The sequence below is a fragment of the Capra hircus genome, unplaced genomic scaffold, assembly GCF_001704415.2.
Source record: "Capra hircus breed San Clemente unplaced genomic scaffold, ASM170441v1, whole genome shotgun sequence".
In the NCBI taxonomy this organism is placed as follows: domain Eukaryota; kingdom Metazoa; phylum Chordata; class Mammalia; order Artiodactyla; family Bovidae; genus Capra; species Capra hircus.
The window spans coordinates 68,207-90,541 of record NW_017189552.1 but is presented as its reverse complement, the minus strand read 5'-3'; the positions used below and the strand labels follow the sequence as shown (position 1 = coordinate 90,541).

Genomic DNA, 22,335 nt, shown 5'->3' with positions numbered 1-22,335 from the left:
GCAAGTTCAAATATTTTCCAAGTGTGATGATGAATTCCATGCTTCAAGCCTTCACAGCCTCCCAATCTGGTTTTGCTGAGGAGTTTAAAATGCCCCTGTGATGGTTTTCTTAGTTATTAAATATGTAAGCCCCTTTCATGTCATCAATACAGTGCAAAGTTTCTCTTTTCTTTTTCATTTTTGACCAGTATGTGCTTCACAAGGCACTTCGCAGCTTTTTCAAATTGTCACATTTGTTTAATTAGCCCAGAGACCCTGCGATGTTCATTTCTGTCAGCCATACAACAGTCTCTGTGGGTAGCTTGCAGACCCCTGACCAGGACTTTTGAAAAATGATTTTGCACATTTCTTTCCTTTCTCAAAGCAAATGAGGGAGAGGCGAGGGGAACAGGAGCAAGCAGAAGAGAGGGGCAAACTACCCTAGCATGGTGAAGAAAGATGTGACTAGAGCCCGCTATAAAACCATTGACCCTTGGCTTTGGACAAGAGATACAAATTGATTACACACCACAGTCTGAAGCCAAGACCTAAGAGAGGCAGTTTATTCAGGAGAGTGCTCCACATGCTATTTATTTACCTTGAGCCCAATGTAACTTTCCCTCGCTGTACCCTCTCCGGGAAAGGGCTTGGCATTCCTAGCTTCCAACCTTCTCTATGGTGTTTTACTAAATTTATAACAGGGAATAAAGTATTGACCTGGTGACCCCAAGAGATGGTCTAGGTGGAAAACACATACAGGTTTAAAGAGGATTTAGAGATATCCATGGGCAATGGATTCCCACGGTGTCGTTAGGCATCCCCTCCTCGTGGTGAACAAATGAGAGTACAGGTGTGGATGCCTCCAAGAGTTCAATGGGAAACAGTTAATAAAAGACACTTTGATGATAGACTTCAAGTGCAATTGTTAACTTTTTATTTTTTAAAAAATGACTAGGGCGTGAAATGCAAGTATTGGATTGGATTTCTGCTTAGCAAATGCTTGGTGTGAATTATCTCATTGCTACGTGATATGATTTCCAAAGACGTGTCGTGTCAGTAGCTTTTCCTTGCTTATGCAGTTTGGCAAGTGGCTGTTTCTCCTGAGGCAGAGAGAACCTTCTTGGCTGATTTGAACACAGGACTGAAGCTTTATAGCAAGCCTATGGGGCAGGGTTTTCCTCCCATACCACCTGTTCCTGGTGCGTTTTATACTGAGGTGAGAATGTTCTCTTTCTCCATTAGTCAGACATGCCTTTAGAAAAAGATAGGACTCTCACTTGTGCCACTTCTATGTGGAATAAAGAAGCTATTTATTTCCCATTAAAACTAATCTGGAGAGAGGAGAGGCTGTCCAGGCATTCAGGAATACTCAGCCTCTCAGGCCTGGAATATTCTGAGGGGGCTCTCTGAATCAGTTTCACTGGGGCTTAGTTGTGGTTTTGATGTTAAATTCAGGCTATTGCAAAGAGTTTGATGCCTCTGTTGGTTTGTTTTTCTGTTTATTGGGGGAGTGTGTGTGGCGGGAAGGTGGGCCTGGTGGTGTTCAGTTAGACTGACACCTTGTGATCAATTTGCGAGTTAATGGCATGTGAATGGCACAAACCGGTTCTCTTTTGGCCCCCTAGCACTGCGATTCTATAGTTCTCAGACTGAAATAGACAATTCCATGCAAATCATATTGGCTGAAGTTTCAGCTGTATTAGTGGTCTGCTGCTTTATTTTTACTGAGCTCAGAAATAATGAGAGCGCAAAGCTACAGCCAAGTCATTCACTGGAGGCCTCTTTCCATGAAAATAGATATTACTTCTTTTTTCCTCAGCAACTGAAGCTTTGTTCATTTTCAAAGCAGTTGTCATGAACTCATTATCATTTTTCTTAATATGATAAGTGTAAACTAAAGAATGCTATAATGTTTGAAAAGCTACAGCAGCCCTCAGAAATGGAATCCTAATGCCTTGTGCAAGTCTTTGATTGAGAGAAATTTATCCTTCTGTCTCCATTTGCCTGGAATTGTCATTCTCCAGTGCCTTTCACTTATAGCATAAGCTGGCTTCCTAAATGACTGCTCTGTTGCTGCATGTACACTGTGTATTTGTCCAGCAGTGAGAGATCAGCAAATCACTTTGGTAATTTTTGGAAGATGGTAACATATTGCATGTTACTCTTTTAAAAAAAAAAAAAACTCTGAAAAGTTTATTTCAGTTCTACTTTGAATCTGTCTGCAATGCAGGAGACTGGAGTTCGATCCCTGGGTCAGAGAGATGGCCTGGAGAAGGAAATGTCGAGAGGGAATGAAGAAGGGAATTCTCCACTCCAGTGTTCTTGCTTGGAGATCCACAGACAGAGGAGCTTGGTGGGCTATAGTGCATGGGGTCGCAAAGGGTCAGACACAGCTGAGCAGCTAACACACTTTCACTTTGAATAATAACTAATAATTGTCATTATCTCACACTGATTCTGATTATAAAGATTCTAACCACCAAGAGTCCATGCACACCCTGAGCCTGGACCTCATCTATCTCTAGCTGCCCAGCCACCAGGGAAGCCTAGAGAGTAGACACTCGGATAAACGTTTTTAGAATGAATGAAATAAAATGTAGATCATTCAGGATGGTGCTAGGGGAGAAGCGAGGGAAGGTGCAAATTGGAGGTTAACCATAAAGAAATATCTCATGCTATGAGGATATAGCATGTCATTCCACCTGGTAATATGGCTCTGAAAAAAAAAAGACAAAAAAAAAAAAGTTTGTAACATTAGGAAAGCTTGGGAAATTGTTTAAGCCAGTATATTTAAATTCATTTTTTTTCTTTATTGAGATGTAATTTATTTACAATGTCATATTACTTTCATGTGTACAGCAAAGTGATTCAGTTATATATATTTATATATATAAATACACATATATATACATGTATATATATATATATATATATATACACTTTTTTCAGATTCTTTCCATTACTGGTTATTACAATATACAAAATATAATTCCCTATGCTATTCAGTAGGTCCTTGTTGTTTATCTAAAGAGCACACCAAGCTTTGCAGCACACCAGGCTTCCTTGTCCTTCACCATCTCCTGGAATTTGCTAAAATTTATGTCCATTGAGTTGGTGATGCTATCCAACCATCTCATCCTCTGTCATCCCCTTCTCCTCCTTCAATCTTTCCCAGATCAAGGTCTTTTCTAATGAGTCAGGTCTTCGCATCAGGTGGCCAAAGTATTGGAGCTTCAGCTTCAGCATCAGTCCTTCCAATGAATATTCAGGACTGATTTCCTTTAGGATTGACTAGTTTGATCTTGCAGTCCAACGGACTCTCAAGAGTCTTCTCCAACACCACAGTTTGAACAGATCAATTCTTCAGCGCTTAGCCTTCATTATGGTCCAACTCTCACATCCATACATGACTACTGGAAAAATCATAACTTTGACTAGATGAACCATTGTTGGCAAAGTGATGTCTCTGCTTTTAATACACTGTCTAGGTTTGTCATAGCTTTTCTTCCAAAGAACAAGTGTCTTTTAATTTCATGGCTGCAGTCACCATCTGCAGTGATTTTGGAGCCCAAGAAAATAAAGTCTGTCACTGTTTCCATTGTTTTCCCATCTATTTGCCATGAAGTGATGGGCCTGGATGCCATGATCTTAGTTTTTTGAATCTTGAGATTTAAGCCAACTTTTTCACTCTCCTCTTTCACTTTCATCAAGAGGCTCTTTAGTTCCTCTTCAGTTTCTGCCATAAGGGTGGTGTCATCTGTGTATCTGAGGTTATTGATATTTCCCCAGAAATCTTGATTCCATCTTGTGCTTCATCCAGCCCAGCATTTCACATGATGTATTCTGCATATAAGTTAAATAAGCAGAGTTACAATATACAGCCCTGATGTACTCCTTTCCCAGTTTGGAACCAGTCCATTGTTCCATGTCCAGTTCTAACTGTTGCTTCTTGACCTGCATACAGATTTCTCAGGAGGCAGGTCAGGTGGTCTGGTGTTCCCATCTCTTGAAGAATTTTCCACAGTTTGTTGTTGTGTATATGTTACTCCCAAATACCTAATTTATCCCCTGCCCAACCTTTCCCCTTTGGTAACCATAAGTTTGTTTTCTATGTCTGAGAGTCTGTTTCCATTTTGTAAATATGTTTATTTGTATCATTTTTTAAGATTCCAAATATAAGTGATGTCATATGATATTTGCCTTTAACATGTCTGACTTACTTCACCTAGTATGATAATTTCTAGGTCTATCCATGTTGTTGCAAATGGAATTATTTCATTTTTTTATGGATGATTAGTATTCCATAAACAAAACAAAAAGACAACATACAGAATGTGAGAAAATATTTGTGAATGATGCAAACAGCTTATACAGCTCAATATTAAAAAATAACCCTTTCAAAAAATGGGCAGAAAATCTAAATAGACATTTCTTCAAAGAAGACATGCAGATGGCCAATAGGCACAAGAAAAGATGCTGAACATTGCTTATTACTAGAGAAATACAAATCAAAACAACAATGAGTATCACCTAATACCTGTCAGAATGGCCATGATCAAAAAGTCTACAAATAATAAATGCTGGAGAGAATGTAGGAGAAAAGGGAATGTAATTAGGTTGAAGCCATTATGGGGAACAGTATGAAAGTTCCTTAAAAAAGTAATAATAGAGTTATCATATGATCCAGCAATCCCACTCCTGGGCATATATCTGGACAAAACCATAATTTGAAAATATACATAGACCCCAATATTCATTGTAGCACTATTAAAATAGGGAGGAGATGGAAGCCACTTAAATGTCCAGGGTTGGAAGCATGGATAAAGAAAATTTACATATATATGTATGTATACACACACACATACATGTATAGTGAAATACTACTCGGCCATAAAAAAAAGGAACGAAATAATGTCATCTGCAACAAGATGGATATATACACATAGATACAATCAAACCAGTATATTTTAAATGATGGTCACTTGGATAAACTTAATGGTAAAATAATTTGAAAAAGAAGAAAGATTTTAAAATTTTAAAAAAAAGAAAACTGAAAATAAAGAAAATGAAAACAAAAAAAAAAGAAAAAGAAGAGCTAAACACTTGAAAATGAGGTTAAAAAATAGTTTTGACAAGAGTAGCTTACACATTTCCAAGTTAGCTTACAAATGAGAAAAACAGATTCACGGGTGAAAAAAAAGCTAAGAAATGGCCTTTGGGTAACATCAGATTCCTCTGATGCCTGCACTGGACTCTTGAGCAAAAGCTCTCCACTGAGGTTTCCTCCTTCTCCTAATCTTCCCAGAACATTTCTCGATGGCAAGTTCTTACATTTCTTACTCTTGAATTCATGCTAATACTGACTTTACCAAAGAAGGCAATTTCAATCTAACCACATTTCCTAGTGAGCTGGCCCGTTTTCTGTCCTGATGGGTTCAACTGATTGAGACAAATGTCCTGATAAGGATTAATATTTTCAAAGCAATCATCTATTGAGGGCTCATCCAATTAGTTGCATGGGCTGTGGCCTCATGTTGCTCTTGCTAAAATATGCAGAATTTGATGGATCTGGTTGAACTCTGCCCAGTATGTCACTATGGTGGTCTTGCCCCCTTTTGCTGCCTTTCGTGGTGTTTCTTTGTAGCATTTAAATGTTGAGTGCCTGAGGAGTAACTGGTCCAAAGGAATTTGCATGGCTAAGCCCTGCCTATGGCCATCCACATCCCCATTATATTCAGTAGATGAAATGGAATTGATTGCATCTGGCAATGGCAAGAAGATGAATTGATTGATTGAATAAGCACATGGTGAAGCTGCGGGGTCACTGATGACCGCTCCCCAGTTGTAAATTAGAATCAGGCTCTTTTTTAGTGTAACCCTGGTTTGGGGGCTGCCAGGACAAAGGCAGCCTGTGTGAGCTAGATGTTTTGCATGTACACTCCTAGGGCCAATGGAAAAAATTTCCAGCTTCCCTGAGACAACTGCCAGTACTAAAGGGTTTTGAATAAAAGAGTCAATTATTTATTTGAAAGAATATTGCCAGAGTTTTTATACATGTCAGTGAAATCATATTTTACTGTTAGAAACTTTAGCCTTTTTTTGTTTGTTTTCCTAGTGGATTGCATTTTGTGTGTTGGCTCATTGTTGGGAAGTTGTTTAATGTAACAGTTGATTTTCTACTTCTTCCTGACCAGAACTTGCATAGACATCAGAGATACAAGCTCAGGAGGCTGTCTTAAGAGGATTCCAAACAGAAGAATATTCATTAAATTAAGTGGAACAGGGTTTTGAGACTACAGGAGAGGTTTGGTAGGAGTGTTAGTTATGACGCCCAGGAAAATCTATGGTTCCACCGTTGTTGGACTTCCTGAGAGCTGAGCAAATAATCAGATGAATTGGGTTGTTCGCTGTCTCACTGTGAGATAGTAGGCTCCCCTGGCACTTGCCCACCACCCCCAAGACCGTGATGAATTTCCTTAGCCAGTTTGATCAGTCATGTTTACATGTCATGTGAGAGATCCTACTGCTCCAGATTCAGTTTTGTATTGTCTCATCAATATCATTGATTTTACAGAGAGAAAGAATAGAATCCCACAATTATATAAGGCAATGCAGTTAGCCATGAGCCCCACCTGGCCCCCCAACTTTATAGGAATCCCTTTTCTGGTACCCTAGGCAGGGGCTGTCTTGCCTTCAGAGATGGGTCACTCATTGCCTTCTGAAGCAGTAGGCTCTGTGGTTGGAAAGCTCACCTGATTGGAAATTCTTCCTTAGAGTTAAAATTATTTCCCTGGTAACTTCGATCCATAGGGCTGGTCCTAACTTCTTGGTCCACAGAGTGGGTTCCAGATCTCTTCTGTGTGACCACCCTTCAGGTATCTGAATGCACCACTCAGACCTTCCCTCAACTTCCCTTTCCTGTAGACTAAACTTTCCTCATTCTCTTTTTTTTTCCTATTTTTTTTATTTATTTTTAATTTTTATTTTTACTTTATTTTACTTTACAATACTGTATTGGTTTTGCCATACATTGACTTGAATCCACCATGGGTGTACATGCGTTCCCAAACATGAACCCCCCTCCCACCTCCCTCCCCATAACATCTCTCTCTTGAAGGGCATTGATAAATGTGATAAGCTTTCAAAGCTCTGATGGTTCTGGTAACCATCCCTTTTAAGAGCTTGCAGTATTCCAGTGTCCCTGCTGTTATGGGGCATCTAGGAAGATAAACTCTGTCTTGTACAGTGTACTGATATGGTATAACCAACAGTTGCCTTCCACATTATGGGCATCATGCTAACCTACATATCACCTGAGCTGGCATTGGTTCTTTTGACTGCCAAATCCCTCAAATTGACTTAAGGGTAAACTAAAATCTTTGAGGTTTTAGCCCATGAATTACAGCTAAGTCTTTCTCATTTTACAGTTTTACACTTGGTTTGTGGAATATAATTGCAGTTTTCATTTACCTCTGTTAAAATTCATCTCATCAGCTTCAGGCCGGTTTTGCAGGATCTTTCTGAATTTTGAATGCTCAGAGTTTACTATTACCTGCAATTTTGATAAGCAGGCATTCTATATGTTTAAGTTATTGATTGAATGAGGTAATTTTTCTGAAAGCATTCATTTCAACCAAAGCCCCAACGTAAGTCATCAGTATTATTATCATTATTTACACACACACACAGACACATGTACGTGCACACACACTGCTCCCCTTGCCTTCACCACAAAGCCTTTCCCAGGACCTCGCACAGCAAACTCTTCCCTGACAGCTTAGTGTGTCAAGCAGAGGGACCTCTTTGCGGAAGAACTTTGATTTTTAATGCTTTCTGGATCCTGGTGACTGGTACATAAGAGTACAAGTTAGTAGAACAAAATGCAGGGAATCCATCAAAGGGAATTCTTTGCATCTGTTTCCTCATCTGCCTAATGAATATGATGCTAATCCCTGCCTCTATAGTTGATGGTACAGAAAGGCCAAGTGTGGGAACTAAGTGGCTGACACACTTGTTGTTGTTATTCAGTTGCTCAGTCCTGTCCAGCTTTTTGCCACCCCATGGACTGCAGCATGCCAGGCTTCCCTGTTCTTCACCATCTCCCGGAGCTTGCTCAAACTTATGTTCATTGAGTCCGTGATGCCATCCAACCATCTCATCCTCTGTGGTCCCCTTTTCCTCCTGCCTTCAATCTTTCCCAGCATCAGGGTCTTTTCTAATGAGTCAGGTCTTCGCATCAGGTGGCCAAAGTATTGTAGTTTCAGCTTCAGCATCAGTCCTTCCAATGAATAGTCAGGACTGATTTCCTTTAGGATGGACTGGTTTGATCTCCTTGCAGTCCAAGGGACTCTCAAGAGCCTTCTCCAACACCATAGTTCAAAAGTATCAATTCTTCAGCACTCATCCTTCTTTATGGTCCAACTCTCACATCCATACATGACTACTGGAAAAACCATAGTTTTGACTAGACCAACCTTTGCTGGCAAAATAATGTCACTGCTTTTTAATATGCTGTCTAGTTTGGTCATAGCTTTTCTTCCAAGGAGCAAGCATCTTTTAACTTCTTGGCTGCGGTCACCATCTGCAGTGATTTTGGAGCCCAAGAAAATAAAGTCTGTCACTGTTTCCATTGTTTCCCCATCTATTTGCTGTTAAAGGCACAACAAAACCTTGTGCTCACCAGGACCCAGAAGAAAGGAGCTTTGACACACTGTAATGACTAGATAAATCTTGACGTTTTTGTTATTCTTAATAATAATGGTAATTCACACATAGAAACTTCAGAGACTAATAATAATATGTCACAATAGCCAGTTACTATGTCCTAGGCACTAGAGATAGAAAGGTGAATGAGATAAGGCTTGGCCAACAGAGTAGACACTTGAAAAAACAGCCAGCTGTGTGTTGGATGAATCTGGGACATAAATGAGACCAGCAGGGTCTGGAATTCTGACTATTTCTGCCCCTCAGAGTGTGGAGCACCCAGCTTCTGTTTCTAAGTCAGGCAAAGCAAAGCTCTCCACAAGCTGTTTTGGATTTGCTCAAGTCCTAGTGCTGGAGGATCTGGTTGGAAAATAATTGCTAGTGGAAAATGGGCCTTTTCTGATTTCTTCTGGGTTTGGCTAGGGAGTCTTCAGATCACAGGAAGGTAAGCATCTGCCCTATTTTTAGAAATTGCATAGAATTCTCTATTGCTTATGAAGTACTGAAAAATAAAACAGCATTACTTGCTTAGTCCTCTCTCCATAAACCAAAGTTGACCTCACAAAGGGGAGATGCATCTAATGTCATGGAAAGAGTGTGTGCCATGGACCTGGTCCCCAGCAACTGCTTCTGGCCAGTGTGAGGCCCCACCTCTCAGAACCTCCACTACATTGATGGCCTAGTGCAGGGATGAATCCCTGCTTTATCTTTCTCAGCGAGGATCAAAGGAGCCCAGAGATGGAGTTTCAGACCAATCTCATGTGTGTGTGTGTGTGTGTGTGTGTAATTTTTGTGGTTAATGGAGCAGTGATGCTTGGTATTGAGTACAGGTGCTCAGCCCTGGAGCATGTTGTCAAAGCTTTGGCAACACTTTGGAGCAGGTGCTCGTTCCCACGTGAAGAACATGCAGATTACTACAGTTGGATAAGGGGGGTGTGCATGTTCTTATCTTGGGAATAACAAGAACATAAAAATAGATTAATATCCTTCAAGTGTGAATGAAAAGAATAACAGTGAAAAATCTGCTGTTAGCTTTGCACACGTTCTAGGTCTAACTCGTTTTGAAAGGGCAAGAGCTTGTGCCAAGGTTCCTTGCTGAAGATAGTCTTTCAGGAAATTATATTCCTTTCAGCTGCCTCCTCCCTGTCTTAATCAAATGCATCGATGGTACCATGGAGCCAGCTTGCCGTTTCATGAAATCTCACGATTTCAGTGACTCAGTCGTCATTGAAAATGTGCAAGTATATGTAGCTTCATGTGCATTGGCCAGCAGAGAAGCACACTCCGACAGTAATTCAGGATCAGATTCTGCCACTAAGTAAATATAGCAGAGCTTAGGGAGAAGGTACACCTTCAAGAAGTGATTCATCCATCTAGGTGTCTGAAACACCTTTGAATAAATCCAGACGCACACCTCTAAAGCCAACGGTGGAAAGGTATGGATAACTAAGTTTCTCATTGATCAAATCTTCCTCCCCGTTTGTGGAAGAAACAACACTCCTATCCCAGGCTGGGGCTTACTCTATCATTAGGACCTGTGTCTTTTAAATGATGAGACTAATATTGGAGAAGACCAGTCTTACTCAGGAAACACTATCTAAATTTTCAAAGAAATCATTGTGTATTTTAAAGACACAGAGTAACTAGAATTCAGCTTGAAGCTGTTGTCATGTATAGTTACTTTGGACCAGTTTTGATGAATACATAAGTAGCGTTTGTCATGAATGTTATCAACTGCATACAAATGCACAACTCGAAAACACTTGGAAATAGTCTATCTTTTAAGTAGGTTAAGCATCCCCTCTAAATCTGGTATGCATTTTTAATGTACTTACCGCCTCCTTTTAAATAGTGCCAGGTAGAATCCAATCTGTGTCAGGGCTCCTCTGAATCATACTTACAGATTCTGCTTCAGCGGTTCCACCGTGAATGAATCTGTGAAGTATCTTCTTGCATTACAGCTCTTCAGACATCAAAGACTCTTTTTGAACTGGATAATTATAGAAGGGGGAAAAAAAACATGGTTTAGTGCTACCTGAGAGTTCTTATTAATATTACCTTTGAAATGACTAATTATGTTACCCATAAAGATTGGGGAAAAGTATTATGTAACTGACTCATTAAAAAGGCCTTTCATAAACTTTGATCCCCTCCTCCCAAGTTTGCCTTTATTTCCATCATTACATTGATTTTTAGATTTAATGTCCATATACCAAAATGTTTGATGAATCCGGCATAGTCCGACACCATTCAGCTTCACAAACTTTGTCATCTCTCCTGGGATGTTGAGCATATGATTTAATTACCCTCACTATTCGGAGAAAGTACCATGAGTCCTAAGACTCCAGCAAGATTTGAACAGCACCTCTTTTCAAAGCGAGTGTTTAAAAGAACTGAGGAGCTACCCTCTCTGCTAGTGGAGAGTGGGCACCTGAGGGGCCATGCCAACATTAAGACTTCAGCTCACAAACGCACTGTGTCAATAGCATGGTCCTAAACTTGTCACTAATAGTTAGGCTACATCAAGAAAAATGAGTATCAGAGCATGCAGAATGAGGGTGGTGATCATGCTGCCCTGCCCTGAGCTGGCAGATCACACCTGAAACAAGAGATCCAGAGTCAGAAGAGCCCCAGGCAGTCCTGAGTCCCTCCTGGGAGCACCTGAGATAGTTTACAGAATGCAGAATTCAGGCATTAGAAGAGAAGTTGAAGATTCCCTGTCAATGAATGAACAAGTTTCCAATGTCTCCGACTGGAGAAAAGATGGCACCAGGGGATCAGGCTGCTGTCTTCCAACAGCTTGTCGGGAGAAAGAAGAAATGATGTGTTCTGTGTGGCTCCAAAGGGCGATCCTGAGGTAGAACCTCTTAGGAGACAGATTTTTTTAGCTCCTGGCTGGAAAGAATAGTGTGATCAGGCTGTCTGAACATGAGACTGGCTGCTTTGAACAGTAGTGAGCTCCCCATCACTGGCAATGTACAAGTGGATGTGGAATGGCCCTTTGTCTCAAAGATAGGCTTTAAGCAGAAGTGTGGAGCAGGGGAATGGACTGAATGACTTAAAGTTCCCATGAAAAAATTTAAGCCAATTAAGTCAGCAGGTATTATAGAAAGGGCCTACCATATTTAGTGCCAAGAAAGTGTTTCATTTTTTGAAGTTCCTGCGAATAAAGTTGCTTTGTTTTTCCTCATCAGGAGATGACCCATCCCTGGCCTACTCCTCTCACTGCCATGCATACTCCTGGAAATTCTGAGCAGAGCACACTTTCCATCCCAGGACAGGTCAGTGATCTTCTTGCTCCATTTCCCTTGCTATGATGTCAGTTATACCAATCTTCCCATTGGAATCTTAAAAACAGAAATGGCCTTGGTGTTCTACTGCCATAAAATCTAGACTCTTTCGTGTCCCTCAGGATGTTAATACAAATAACATATGTATTGAAAGAGCATCTTTAAGAGAATGTCCACCAGATGCTAGCTTGTAGATCATTATTCCTAGAGCACCACCACTGGCCAAGCTACTGTCCCCAGAGCTGATGGACCAGAGAGAAGAGTGAACTCACCCCTTAAGAAAGACCCAATAGATGATGAAACAACATCCCAGACTGTTTTAATTAAAAAAACCCAGTACTCTTCAGCCTAATGGATCAGTTTTCACTTTCATGTATCACTTTTAGTCCTCGCCCACAAGCAGACAGATTTTCACATGCCAACAAATCATATTGACAGAACCTTTTCTCCTACAGTTCTAGTGTAGAACTGTCAAGTGTTTCATATAAATTTTTCCTCACTTGCTCTCAGTAAGATTTTTTCTCAGCATTATTTTTTTAAAATGCCTGAGTAGATGTGGATATTCCAATAACACATTTTAAAAGAAAAAAATAATGTCTTCCTTTCTCCCATCCAATTAGCCATCTATCCATCCATCCATCCACTCATCTATTCATCTCTCCACCCATTCAGCCATCCATCCATTCACCCATCCACCTACCCACCCATCCATGCATTCATCCACCTATCTATTTACCCATCCATCCATCCACCCATCTACCTATTCATCTACCCACCCATTCATCCACCCATCTGTCCATCCACCCATCCATCCATTTATTCAGAAACCACTTACCAAGGATATACAGTAAAGTTAGGGATGAAGAAAAACATGAAATGACAAAGCAATGTAGCATGTGCCTTCATAAAGAATAAAGGCCCTGAGAAGGATTTCATACTCCCTGGGGCGGTGACCAAGTGCTTAGAGGTGACATCACCTGGAGGCTGCTTACAACTTTGACAGGTGGAGAAGGGCCCAAGAGAAGAACACTCCATGCAGAACAGGAGAGCAAGGTGCCAAGAGAGATCATGGTGGGATGTAGACTATTATGGTCTCAAGTGAACCCCAGGCACATAAGTGCATCTCTGGGAAAGGCCTTGAATGCCAACCAAGGATATTGGACTTTATTTGTAGGAGAAACCCAATCACATCCTTAAATTTTAGAGTCATTGTTTTGAGAGTAACATTGGCCTAAACTGTGTTTAATCATCCCCTTCCACTTTTGAAAGGGATCAGAACTAAGTGAGCAGGTCCGGGGTGTATCATTCCTTCCTGAGGTCCAACTCTCCGTGGTCAGGCTGCCCTGGGTTTGATATCCTTCTCCCTGGCATCACAGCCAAGCGATCAATTCATCTGTTTCAGGTGTTGAATCCAACATTTGTACAGTGATTGCAGTGTTTTCAGCTGTATTTTTCCAATTTTGCAGATAATATGTGCAAGTCTCAATTTTGACATTTGCAAGTGTTTACAATAGAACTGGTTGTTGAAATGAGATTTTATAGTAGGTGCAAAATTTGGAATCAGGCCTGATCTGCATTTTCTGTCAATTATCTGTGCTACCATCAACCCCATGATAAAGGTAGACGCAAGTGGGATAAAATGGTGAAACCAGTATGGCTACCCACCCACTCTTTTGTCTCCCTTGATTCCTGCCAAAACGTTGATTTGAAAGAAAAGTACATTTTAAATAATAATAACAACATGAACAGCACATATAATGCTGTTGTGTGCCTAGCTTGGTTCTGAGCACTGACTACATAGTAAATAATTCAGTCCTCACTATATTGGTGGACTTCCCATTGGCTCAGTGATAAAGAATCCACCGGCAGTGCAGGAGACCAGGTTTGATCCCTGGGTCAGGAAGATCCCCTGGAGAAGGGAGTGGCTACGCACTCCAATATTCTTGCCTGGGAAGTTCCATGGACAGAGGAGCCTGGTGGGCTACAGTCCATGGGTTTGCAAAAGAATCAGACACCGTTGAAGTGATTTAGCATGTACACATGCACTATGTTGGTAATTTGACTGTCCCTAGTTTACAGAGGAGAAAACTGAGGCACACAGTCAAGAAATGTGCTCAGAATCACTCAGCTAATAAATGAGTGAGCCTGTCTTCAGTGTTGGGTGTTTTAGTGATATGTTCATCACACCAGTTTATAGATGCACCAGTTCAGATGCCATCTTCCGAAACGCAGGTATTCTCCAGCAAATACATGTACCTACAGTGCTCGTCCTTTCCTTGTGCTTGCACCAGGACTAGGTGACACCAGCCTCTCAGAAAGCATCCATTTCTTCCTTTCACTACAGAGCTTTCATGGAGGAAAGGGACTTAGGAGCTGCAGACCTGGCTGTTGTTAATCCTGGTTCTGCCATTTGCTGGCTGTGTGGTTCTGTCCAAGTTCTTCTAAGCATCAGTTTCCTCATTTGTACTGTGTGTGTGTGTGCATGAATATGTGTGCTATGTGTAATCCCAGTGGATTTTCCAGGCCAAATAATCTATGATTCTATAAACTTACAAAAACCAATATGCTTGAAAATCCTCAACTTAGTAAAATTTACTTATCCATCTCAAATTGAAATGCCACGTTTTCAGATGGAAAATGGAAAAACTCTATGCCACATTGAGGGAGCTAGTTATGTCCCCTGGGGAAAGTCCCTTTAGGCAGAAGTTGGCAAATGACAGCCCATGTCTTTTTAGATTTTTAAATGGTTAAGATTTTCCAAAGAATATGAAAATTACTAGTAATATGAATGCTATGAGATGCTATGAGAGATATGGAACTCAAATTTCAGTGTCTATAAATCAAGCTTTCATGGAATCTAACCACACCAATTCATGTATGTCTTATCTATGACTGCCGTCACACTACAATGGCAGAGTTAGATAGTTATAACAGACACTATAGGTCCCTCAAAGCCTAAAATATTTACTCTCTGGCCCTTTATAGGAGAGGTTTGCCAACCCTTGCTCTAGAATCTAAATCCTACAGGAGCCTCTGATTTTACGATTAAGGCTATTATTTAAAATAGCTTGACATAAGTTTGTGAAAACATTTTGGCATTGTTATATTCTACTCCTAAAATTATCAGTGTGACATGTCCATACAAGAAATGTACAAATCAAAGTCAGACATTTAAAAAATTTGTATGACGTGAATCAACAATTGCTGTATGAACAATGCAAATTCTCCCCATGACCAAGCTATTTTTCAGTCGGTATTAGGTATGTATGCAAGAGAAGGCAATGGCACCCCACTCCAGTACTCTTGCCTGGAAAATCCCATGGGCGGAGGGGCCTGGTAGGCTGCAGTCCATGAGGTCGCTAAGAGTCAGACACGACTGAGTGACTTCACTTTCACTTTTCACTTTCATGCATTGGAGAAGGAAATGGCAACCCACTCCAGTGTTCTTGCCTGGAGAATCCCAGGGATGGGGGAGCCTGGTGGGCTGCCGTCTATGGGGTCGCACAGAGTCAGACACAACTGAAGAGACGCAGCAGCAGCAGCAGCAGCAGCAGCAGCAAAGGAACTTGGGTAATATCCAAAGATGTTTCATTGGTTTGGAATTGTGGTTTGAAACAGGCTTACCAAGCTAAACATTAAAAACTGTATCAAGAATACATAACAGATTTGACTCAAATTCACTCAAAAATATAACCTCCAATTTGTTTCATGCATCACTGCTCTGAAGCCTCAAACAACTGACTGGGTCTGATGTCCACAATACATGGATGAAGGGTAAAAACTCAGTCCAGATTTCTGGGAGCAGTACAAAGGCTGGCCATAATCAGAGATATCATTTATTTGACTCTGAATGCTGTTGTTTGATTCCTGAAGCTATGCAAGACCAAACTTGTCCTATACAATTGTAATTAAATTTAAAAAATAATAATGAACATATAGTTACGGACAAATGGTTAACTCCTCATTTATTTGGCACTCTGGGAAATGTGATGTGCTGGATAACTGAAATTCTTGGATAACAAAAGGCTATCCTTCCATCAGTCAGTTCAGTTCAGTTGCTCAGTTGTGTCCGACTGTTTGCAACCCCATGGACTATATAGTCCATGGAATTCTCGAGGCCAGAATACTGGAGTGGGTAGCCTTTCCCTTCTCCAGGGGATCTTCCCAACCCAGGGATTGAACCCAGGTCTCCTGTATTGCAGGCAGATTCTTTACCATCTGAACCACCAGGGAAATCCAAGTAATATTATACTCTGCTGTAATTGTGTCCTCGGGAGCTATTGACATGGCTAGGAATGCTTGCCTGTGTATTAAATGGCCATAGACTCTGGTGTATTTTCAGTTCTGATTGTGCTGTGTCACTAGCTTTGGCCCCCTGTGCTGTCAGGTTTCACGTCTCAATGGTTCTAGTGGCTGTGTTTTTAGAAATGTTTCCCCTTCCTCACCATGTATAATTTGCTAAGGGGTGGGAATCAGATGGCGAAGCTTGTTAGGGTCTTTTGTCAAAAGTTAGTTGTCTAGCAGACTGGGGAAAGGATGGCAGTGTGGGGTGGAGAAGCCCTTGAGCAGCAAACTACCTGGGCTTAGTGTGAGCCCTTTGCTTGAGAGGCCTTTCTCCTGTCTTGTGGAGTTTCTGCTCATCTTTTGGTGTGGTGATCATGCCAGAAGATAAGTGTCTTGGTTAACAGAATCATGCTACATAGATTGGAAAACTCACTTTCAATTTAAACACAGCATCATCATCATTCTAGCTCGCTTCCCTTACATAGAATAATGCTGTGATCTTATTTTTACTCTATAGGGTGGTAAGATTAAGCTTAAAGAATAGATTACTTGCAGCAGATTGATATAATTCTTTTAAAGAATTTTTTATTTGAACTATAGTTGATTTACAATGTTTTGTTAGTTTTACATGAACAGCAAAGTAAGTCAGTTATGTAGACATGTGTGTGTGTATGTGTGTGTGTGTGTGTGTATGTTCTTGATATAACTAATTCTTGTATTTATTTGAATTCATTGTCTCTGGTTGGAAACAGTTGCTTTGCCTTTGAAATTCCCTCCTTCCTCCACACATGTGTCCATGCTCCCAGAAGGCCTGATGTGTGCAAATCTGGATTTCTTAACACACTTATAAGTCATGTTGAGGGTGACTTTCGAGTAAAATTGAAATCTCTTTAGATTACACGCTCCACTCTCATAGTTGGAATTGCTTCCTATACATCTCCAACTTTGCAATGAAGTTTTAAGAACACTTTTCTTGTAAAAATAAGAGATATCTATTGCATATGTGTCACCGTCAAGGTAGAAAATTGGAGTTGTTTCTATAAAATGGAACAATTGAGCCAGTCTGTTAATTACAGTGTCATTTATACCTCTACCAAAGTCATGATCCTTTGTTTGAACTGAGTCCCCTTTACTTCCATAGAGGCATCATTGCCTAGCTAAGTGAGAAATTATACATTTGAATCTCACACACATGGATTGTTTGTTCCCACATTGCGCACATTTCCAAACAGATACCAGTCTTATGTGTAATTCTGATAAAATGGCACTTATGGTCAAGTTGTAGCAGGTTTAGCTGGCAAATGTCTATCCTTTAAGTAGAGCTACCAACAGTAGCCTAATTAATGGACTCCTTAACTCTGGTTTCCTATTTGCCAACATTAGTCAAGTTATATCTTCAGCAGTAGCAAACAGACCTTTTGTTTCTTTTCTATCACTTAACTAATGTTTGTATTGTCTGTGTTCTTCCTTATAGGAATCCCAACATCTGACTCCAGGATTTGCCTTACAAAGTAAGTGTTGTGAAAAAAAAATATTTCTTGGTCAAAACCATTATCTCCTTTCCTCCCTCACTTTCTTCTCTTTCCTACCTAATATTATGAAAACATGAAATAACAATAAGAAAAGTCACATTGTGATATATCCAATTGGTTTCCTTTTTACTTCATCTGTTATATATGGCAGGATTCTGTGAAAAAGTGTAACTGGAAAGGCTGTATGTTCAAGACCAATGTTGTTCAGAATTATCATTTGACAGTAGAAAACATGGATGGTAAATGTCTGTGCGCTTTCTTTTCAGAGTGGAGTGACCCGACCAGCAGAGCTTCTACAAAGTGAGTACCGTTCAAGTCCCGAGTATTCAGGTTTCTGAAACAGGCTTCTTCAGGGGCATTTGGCAAGGAAAATGTGCTTTGGTGCTGAGGGAATCTTATTCTCTCTGCTACTCCTTGAAAATAGGAAACTTGCCCCTTAACAATGTGGAGTGTGATTAGAGGGGAGAATGAGACTTCCCACGATAAGCCAATAACAGCCAAAATGAATGAAATCACCATTAGGCTCTCTAGCATTGTAGATACAAGCTGGGTCAAAAATAACTGTGATTCTTGAGTTGTTTGAGCTATTTGAGTTGTTTGAACTGTGATTCTTCAGTTGTCTAGTTGTTTGAACATTGTGTCACTTCAGCCACAGACATCTTTATATGTAACATTCGGCCACCACTGACTAGGATGGAGAAAGAAGCTGCCTAAGTAGCCGTGATTGAACATGAGGCCTGGAGTGCATTTTTCTGGCCAGTCAGCCTGGGACCTCGCTGTTCACAGGTCATCTGGTGACTGTATATTAAAAATAAACAAGGGCAGCCAGCAAGAGATGGAATAAGAGATTGCATGATACTAGGTTGAAGTTCAGAAGCCAGGGCCCTGCAATTCACACTGTCACAATTCACAAGACCACACTGTCTTCATTTTTTATTAATGTTCACTGAAGGAGGGGCTTGGAGAAACCAATTTCCTCAGATTAACTATTGTAGATTTTGTAATATCCATTTGTCCAAGAGCATATCAAGGGAGTAGTTCTCTCACAACTTCTTTCATTCCTAATAATAGAAAATGGAAGCCAACTTTTCTGTGTGAGTAATAGTCACATACTTGAAAATTTTCAAAATGAAATAATGTATGTCATTTGAGTGGCCTAATGGCACACTTGAAGTGAATTGCTCACCTTTTGGAAGATCACGAATAATTGCATAAAACAACTGGGAATGACTCCCAAATAGACCAAGGCTCTGAGAAAGTCAGTGGTATTTCCATGGTCTTAGTTCTGTTTAGTACTAAATTCCCCCAAACACTGACCTCATCATCAGTCCTCTTATTTGGTTTTCTGGCCTGATCTGTGCCTTCTAAGTCAAGGTTCCATTTCAATACCCAAGAATTTTCCATTTAAAGAATCCAGGGAAAAAGAAAGAAGAGGAAAATAAAACTATAACTTTGATTTAAGGGCCAAATTACACAGAAATGTGGTAATTGATTTTTTTTTTTTTTTTTTTGGCTGTGTTGGGTCCTTGTTGTGGTGCTTGGATTTCTCTCAAGTCATAGCTTGCAGGTTCCAGATTGCATGGGCTCAGTAGTTGTGGTACACAAGCTTAGTTCCCCCATAGCAGGTGGGATCTTAGTTCCCCAGCTAAGGGCCAAACCTAGGTCCCCTGCATTGCAAAGTGGATTCTTAAGCATTGGACCACCAGGGAAGTCCCAAAATCATCTTTGATATTGTTCATTCCAGCTTTTCCAGTCATCATTTTGCATTGACCTCTCCCTTGTTATCCTAGTAGACAATAAACCGTATTCTCCTTACCTCTACTCCTAAATTGCTCCACTCTTATTCCAAAGCCAGTATAATTCACAAACACACACACGCATACACTCACACACACACATAGTTGAGCATTCAGGAAATCAGTGCAGGTTTCCCAACATGAAAACTTACAAGAATATTTTTTCCATTGTAAAATGATTCTACTCCTAAAGCAGGAGTTTTAGGCTCCTGCTGTGAAATTTCCATATAGACCATAAAATGCAATATTTCAGTAGCTTGTAACTAACAGAAATAAACTTGTCAATTGTGATTTATAGCTAGAGGCTGCATCTCCAGACAGTAGCACTGGGTATACAGTGCATTTAGTAGGGCTAATGTGCTCTATAGGCATTGTCGATAAAACTGGAAGACACTGAGTCTGTTTAATGAGTGAACCGCTCTTCTTTTAGTTGCTTGATCTAAAGTCTAAGTATTGTTTGTCAGACTTCAGCTGGAATAAATGACCTTCTTGTGGTAGGGTATAGGTTTAACACAGGACAGATCAGAGCTATAATAATTGTTGTCACTTTTAGCTTCCAAATTATTATCAACTTAGCCATTATTTTACTACACTGTGCTTTTTAAGTCAGTTTCTAGGCTTTTTCATCTGGCAAGGTCATCCTCCAGGCATCTGAGAACATCCTGCATGTAGACAGACTGTTAGTGGCTGGAGGTTGGTGGGAAGCAGCCCCAAGACAGCCCTTCTGCAGGAGAGACACCCTCCTAAGGCTTACAAATGTCCTGGGCAAGCCCCTAGCCCCTCACTGCAGTAGGAAGACATGGGAGCCTTGTAAATCAAAGTCCTTTTGCTACTGGACTACTTGATTGTTTTCCTCATCTTGGCCTCATTTCCCCAGCGATGAAATGCAGATCTTCCATTTGGGCCTGGGTTGTTTATAAGGATTACACAGATCAGCACCAGGACTGAAAATACCAGCGCAGGGTTCCCCAAGTGCAAGCTCGGAACTAACCAGACTCTGTGATTCAGCGGGATCACTGGCCTTGGGAGGATGGAAGTTCTCGCCCCAGCATGCTCCATTGACACACAGTGCTTTCTATAAGGTGTCCATCTAAGTGATGACATCCTACCTGTTCCAGCTGGAACCCTGACTTCCCAGGAGGCCAGAGCATGCAACTGGGAGGGTTTCAAGATCCAGGCTTGAGTCTCTGTTCCATGACACTGATGGCATTGGGGAAAAGCATTGACCTTGGATTCAGAGGATTAAAGTTTAAACCAAGGGGGAATTTATTTTTATTTCAGAGTATAGAGATAGAGCCCCTTGAGGGACATGAGGCAAAATAACAAACATATGTATATATGCATATTGGTATACATGCAAACACTTGTCACAATTCAAATGTAAACAGTTATACGTTTCTAGTAATTCAGCTCAACCTTAAAGTGCATTGAATGTAAACCCTTAATAATTTCTGGAGGAAAGAAGACCCAGGAGGTTTTGTTTCCCTCAGCCTGTATAAGTCAGAGTTGTATTATAGTCTTGGAACAGGCCTCACCCAGGTCTTCTAAATCCAGTGGAGTTTCTAGCCTCCTTCAAAAAAGGTCTCTTTCCCCCAAAAGAGTGGGACATGGGCTATTGAAGGTCAAGTTGTATTTCTCAGGCTGTAGAGTTGTGTAGTTCTACAGTGATACCATGTCCATCTTGCCTCTAAATCACCCATTTATTTCAGGGAAAAGATTCAGAGATTGAAGGGACACCCTAGACTATGGGTTACCTTCTAGTTTCTTTATGACACCATTAAAGAACAATGGAGGAGAAAGTGGAAATCAAATCCAAAAAACTTGAATTTTCTCCATTGAGTTAAATGTCTTCATCTAGTTGACTCTATCAGCTTGTCAATTATTTGTCAGTGCAGTAGCTTTACCAAAATACATGGCTTTGTTGGTCTTTTATGAGCCATCCTGAATAGGGACAGATCAAATTCTTCCTGTAAATCATTTTCAGACAGCAACCATGAACTCAAGAGTATCCCTCTAGTCTTTCCTTGACTTTAGCTCATTTCGTGAGGACCAGTGAGAAGATGGCAGCTCCATATACAGATGTTTGAATATTTCCTTTGTCATCCTTGGTTGTTTGCCTTTGGATTCTATCAAGTTGGAAATCATGCAGACCCCCTTTTTATCAGGTATCTCCTGTGTTTTAGGTCGTGCTGTTGAGAATTCCTGGATAGTTTCCATAAAAGCCCAACATAAAGCTAGATGTAACCGTTAAGTCTGCTCTTTCCTTGCCATGAAACCAGTTTCTTCATTTATGGCCCTGGCTACAAGTCTGAAAGCTTCCCAGCCATGGACCCAGACAGTTGACAGAAGACCTGACGAAGGGAATCTAGCTGTGGCCAGTTTACCTGTGGGTGACAACTATGCATACCACATGGACAAATTCTTGAATGTAGCACCAGATAAGAGGAAAGGAAGTTACACTCTCACAGGAATGGTAGACATCTGTGACAGTAATCACTGTGCTGGTGGATCATGGGCAAGGCTAGGTGCCAGGTCTCATGCCAGGTGCTTTTATATGCACCACCCTATTATATTTAGCAGGGCTTTCCTGGTGGCTCAGCTGGTAAAGAATCTGCCTGCAATGCAGGAGGCCCGGGTTTGATCCCTGGGCCAGGAAGATCCCCTGGAGGAGGAAATGGCTACCCATTCCAGTATTCTTGCCTGGAGAATCCCATGGACAGAGGAGCCTGGTGGGCTACAGTCTATGCCAAC

The 22,335-nt window shown here is 40.8% G+C and overlaps 1 protein-coding gene across 1 annotated transcript in view; it reads left to right on the top strand.

The window, feature by feature from the left end:
• Positions 1–22,335, top strand: part of LOC108634524 (AF4/FMR2 family member 2-like) — a 424,707-nt gene that overhangs the window by 362,429 nt on the left and 39,943 nt on the right. Inside the window, exons 5-7 of the mRNA XM_018044451.1 lie at positions 11,877–11,963; positions 17,731–17,767; positions 18,055–18,088. Of these exons, the coding sequence (XP_017899940.1) occupies positions 11,877–11,963; positions 17,731–17,767; positions 18,055–18,088 (158 nt within the window). The remainder of the gene's footprint in view (positions 1–11,876; positions 11,964–17,730; positions 17,768–18,054; positions 18,089–22,335) is intronic.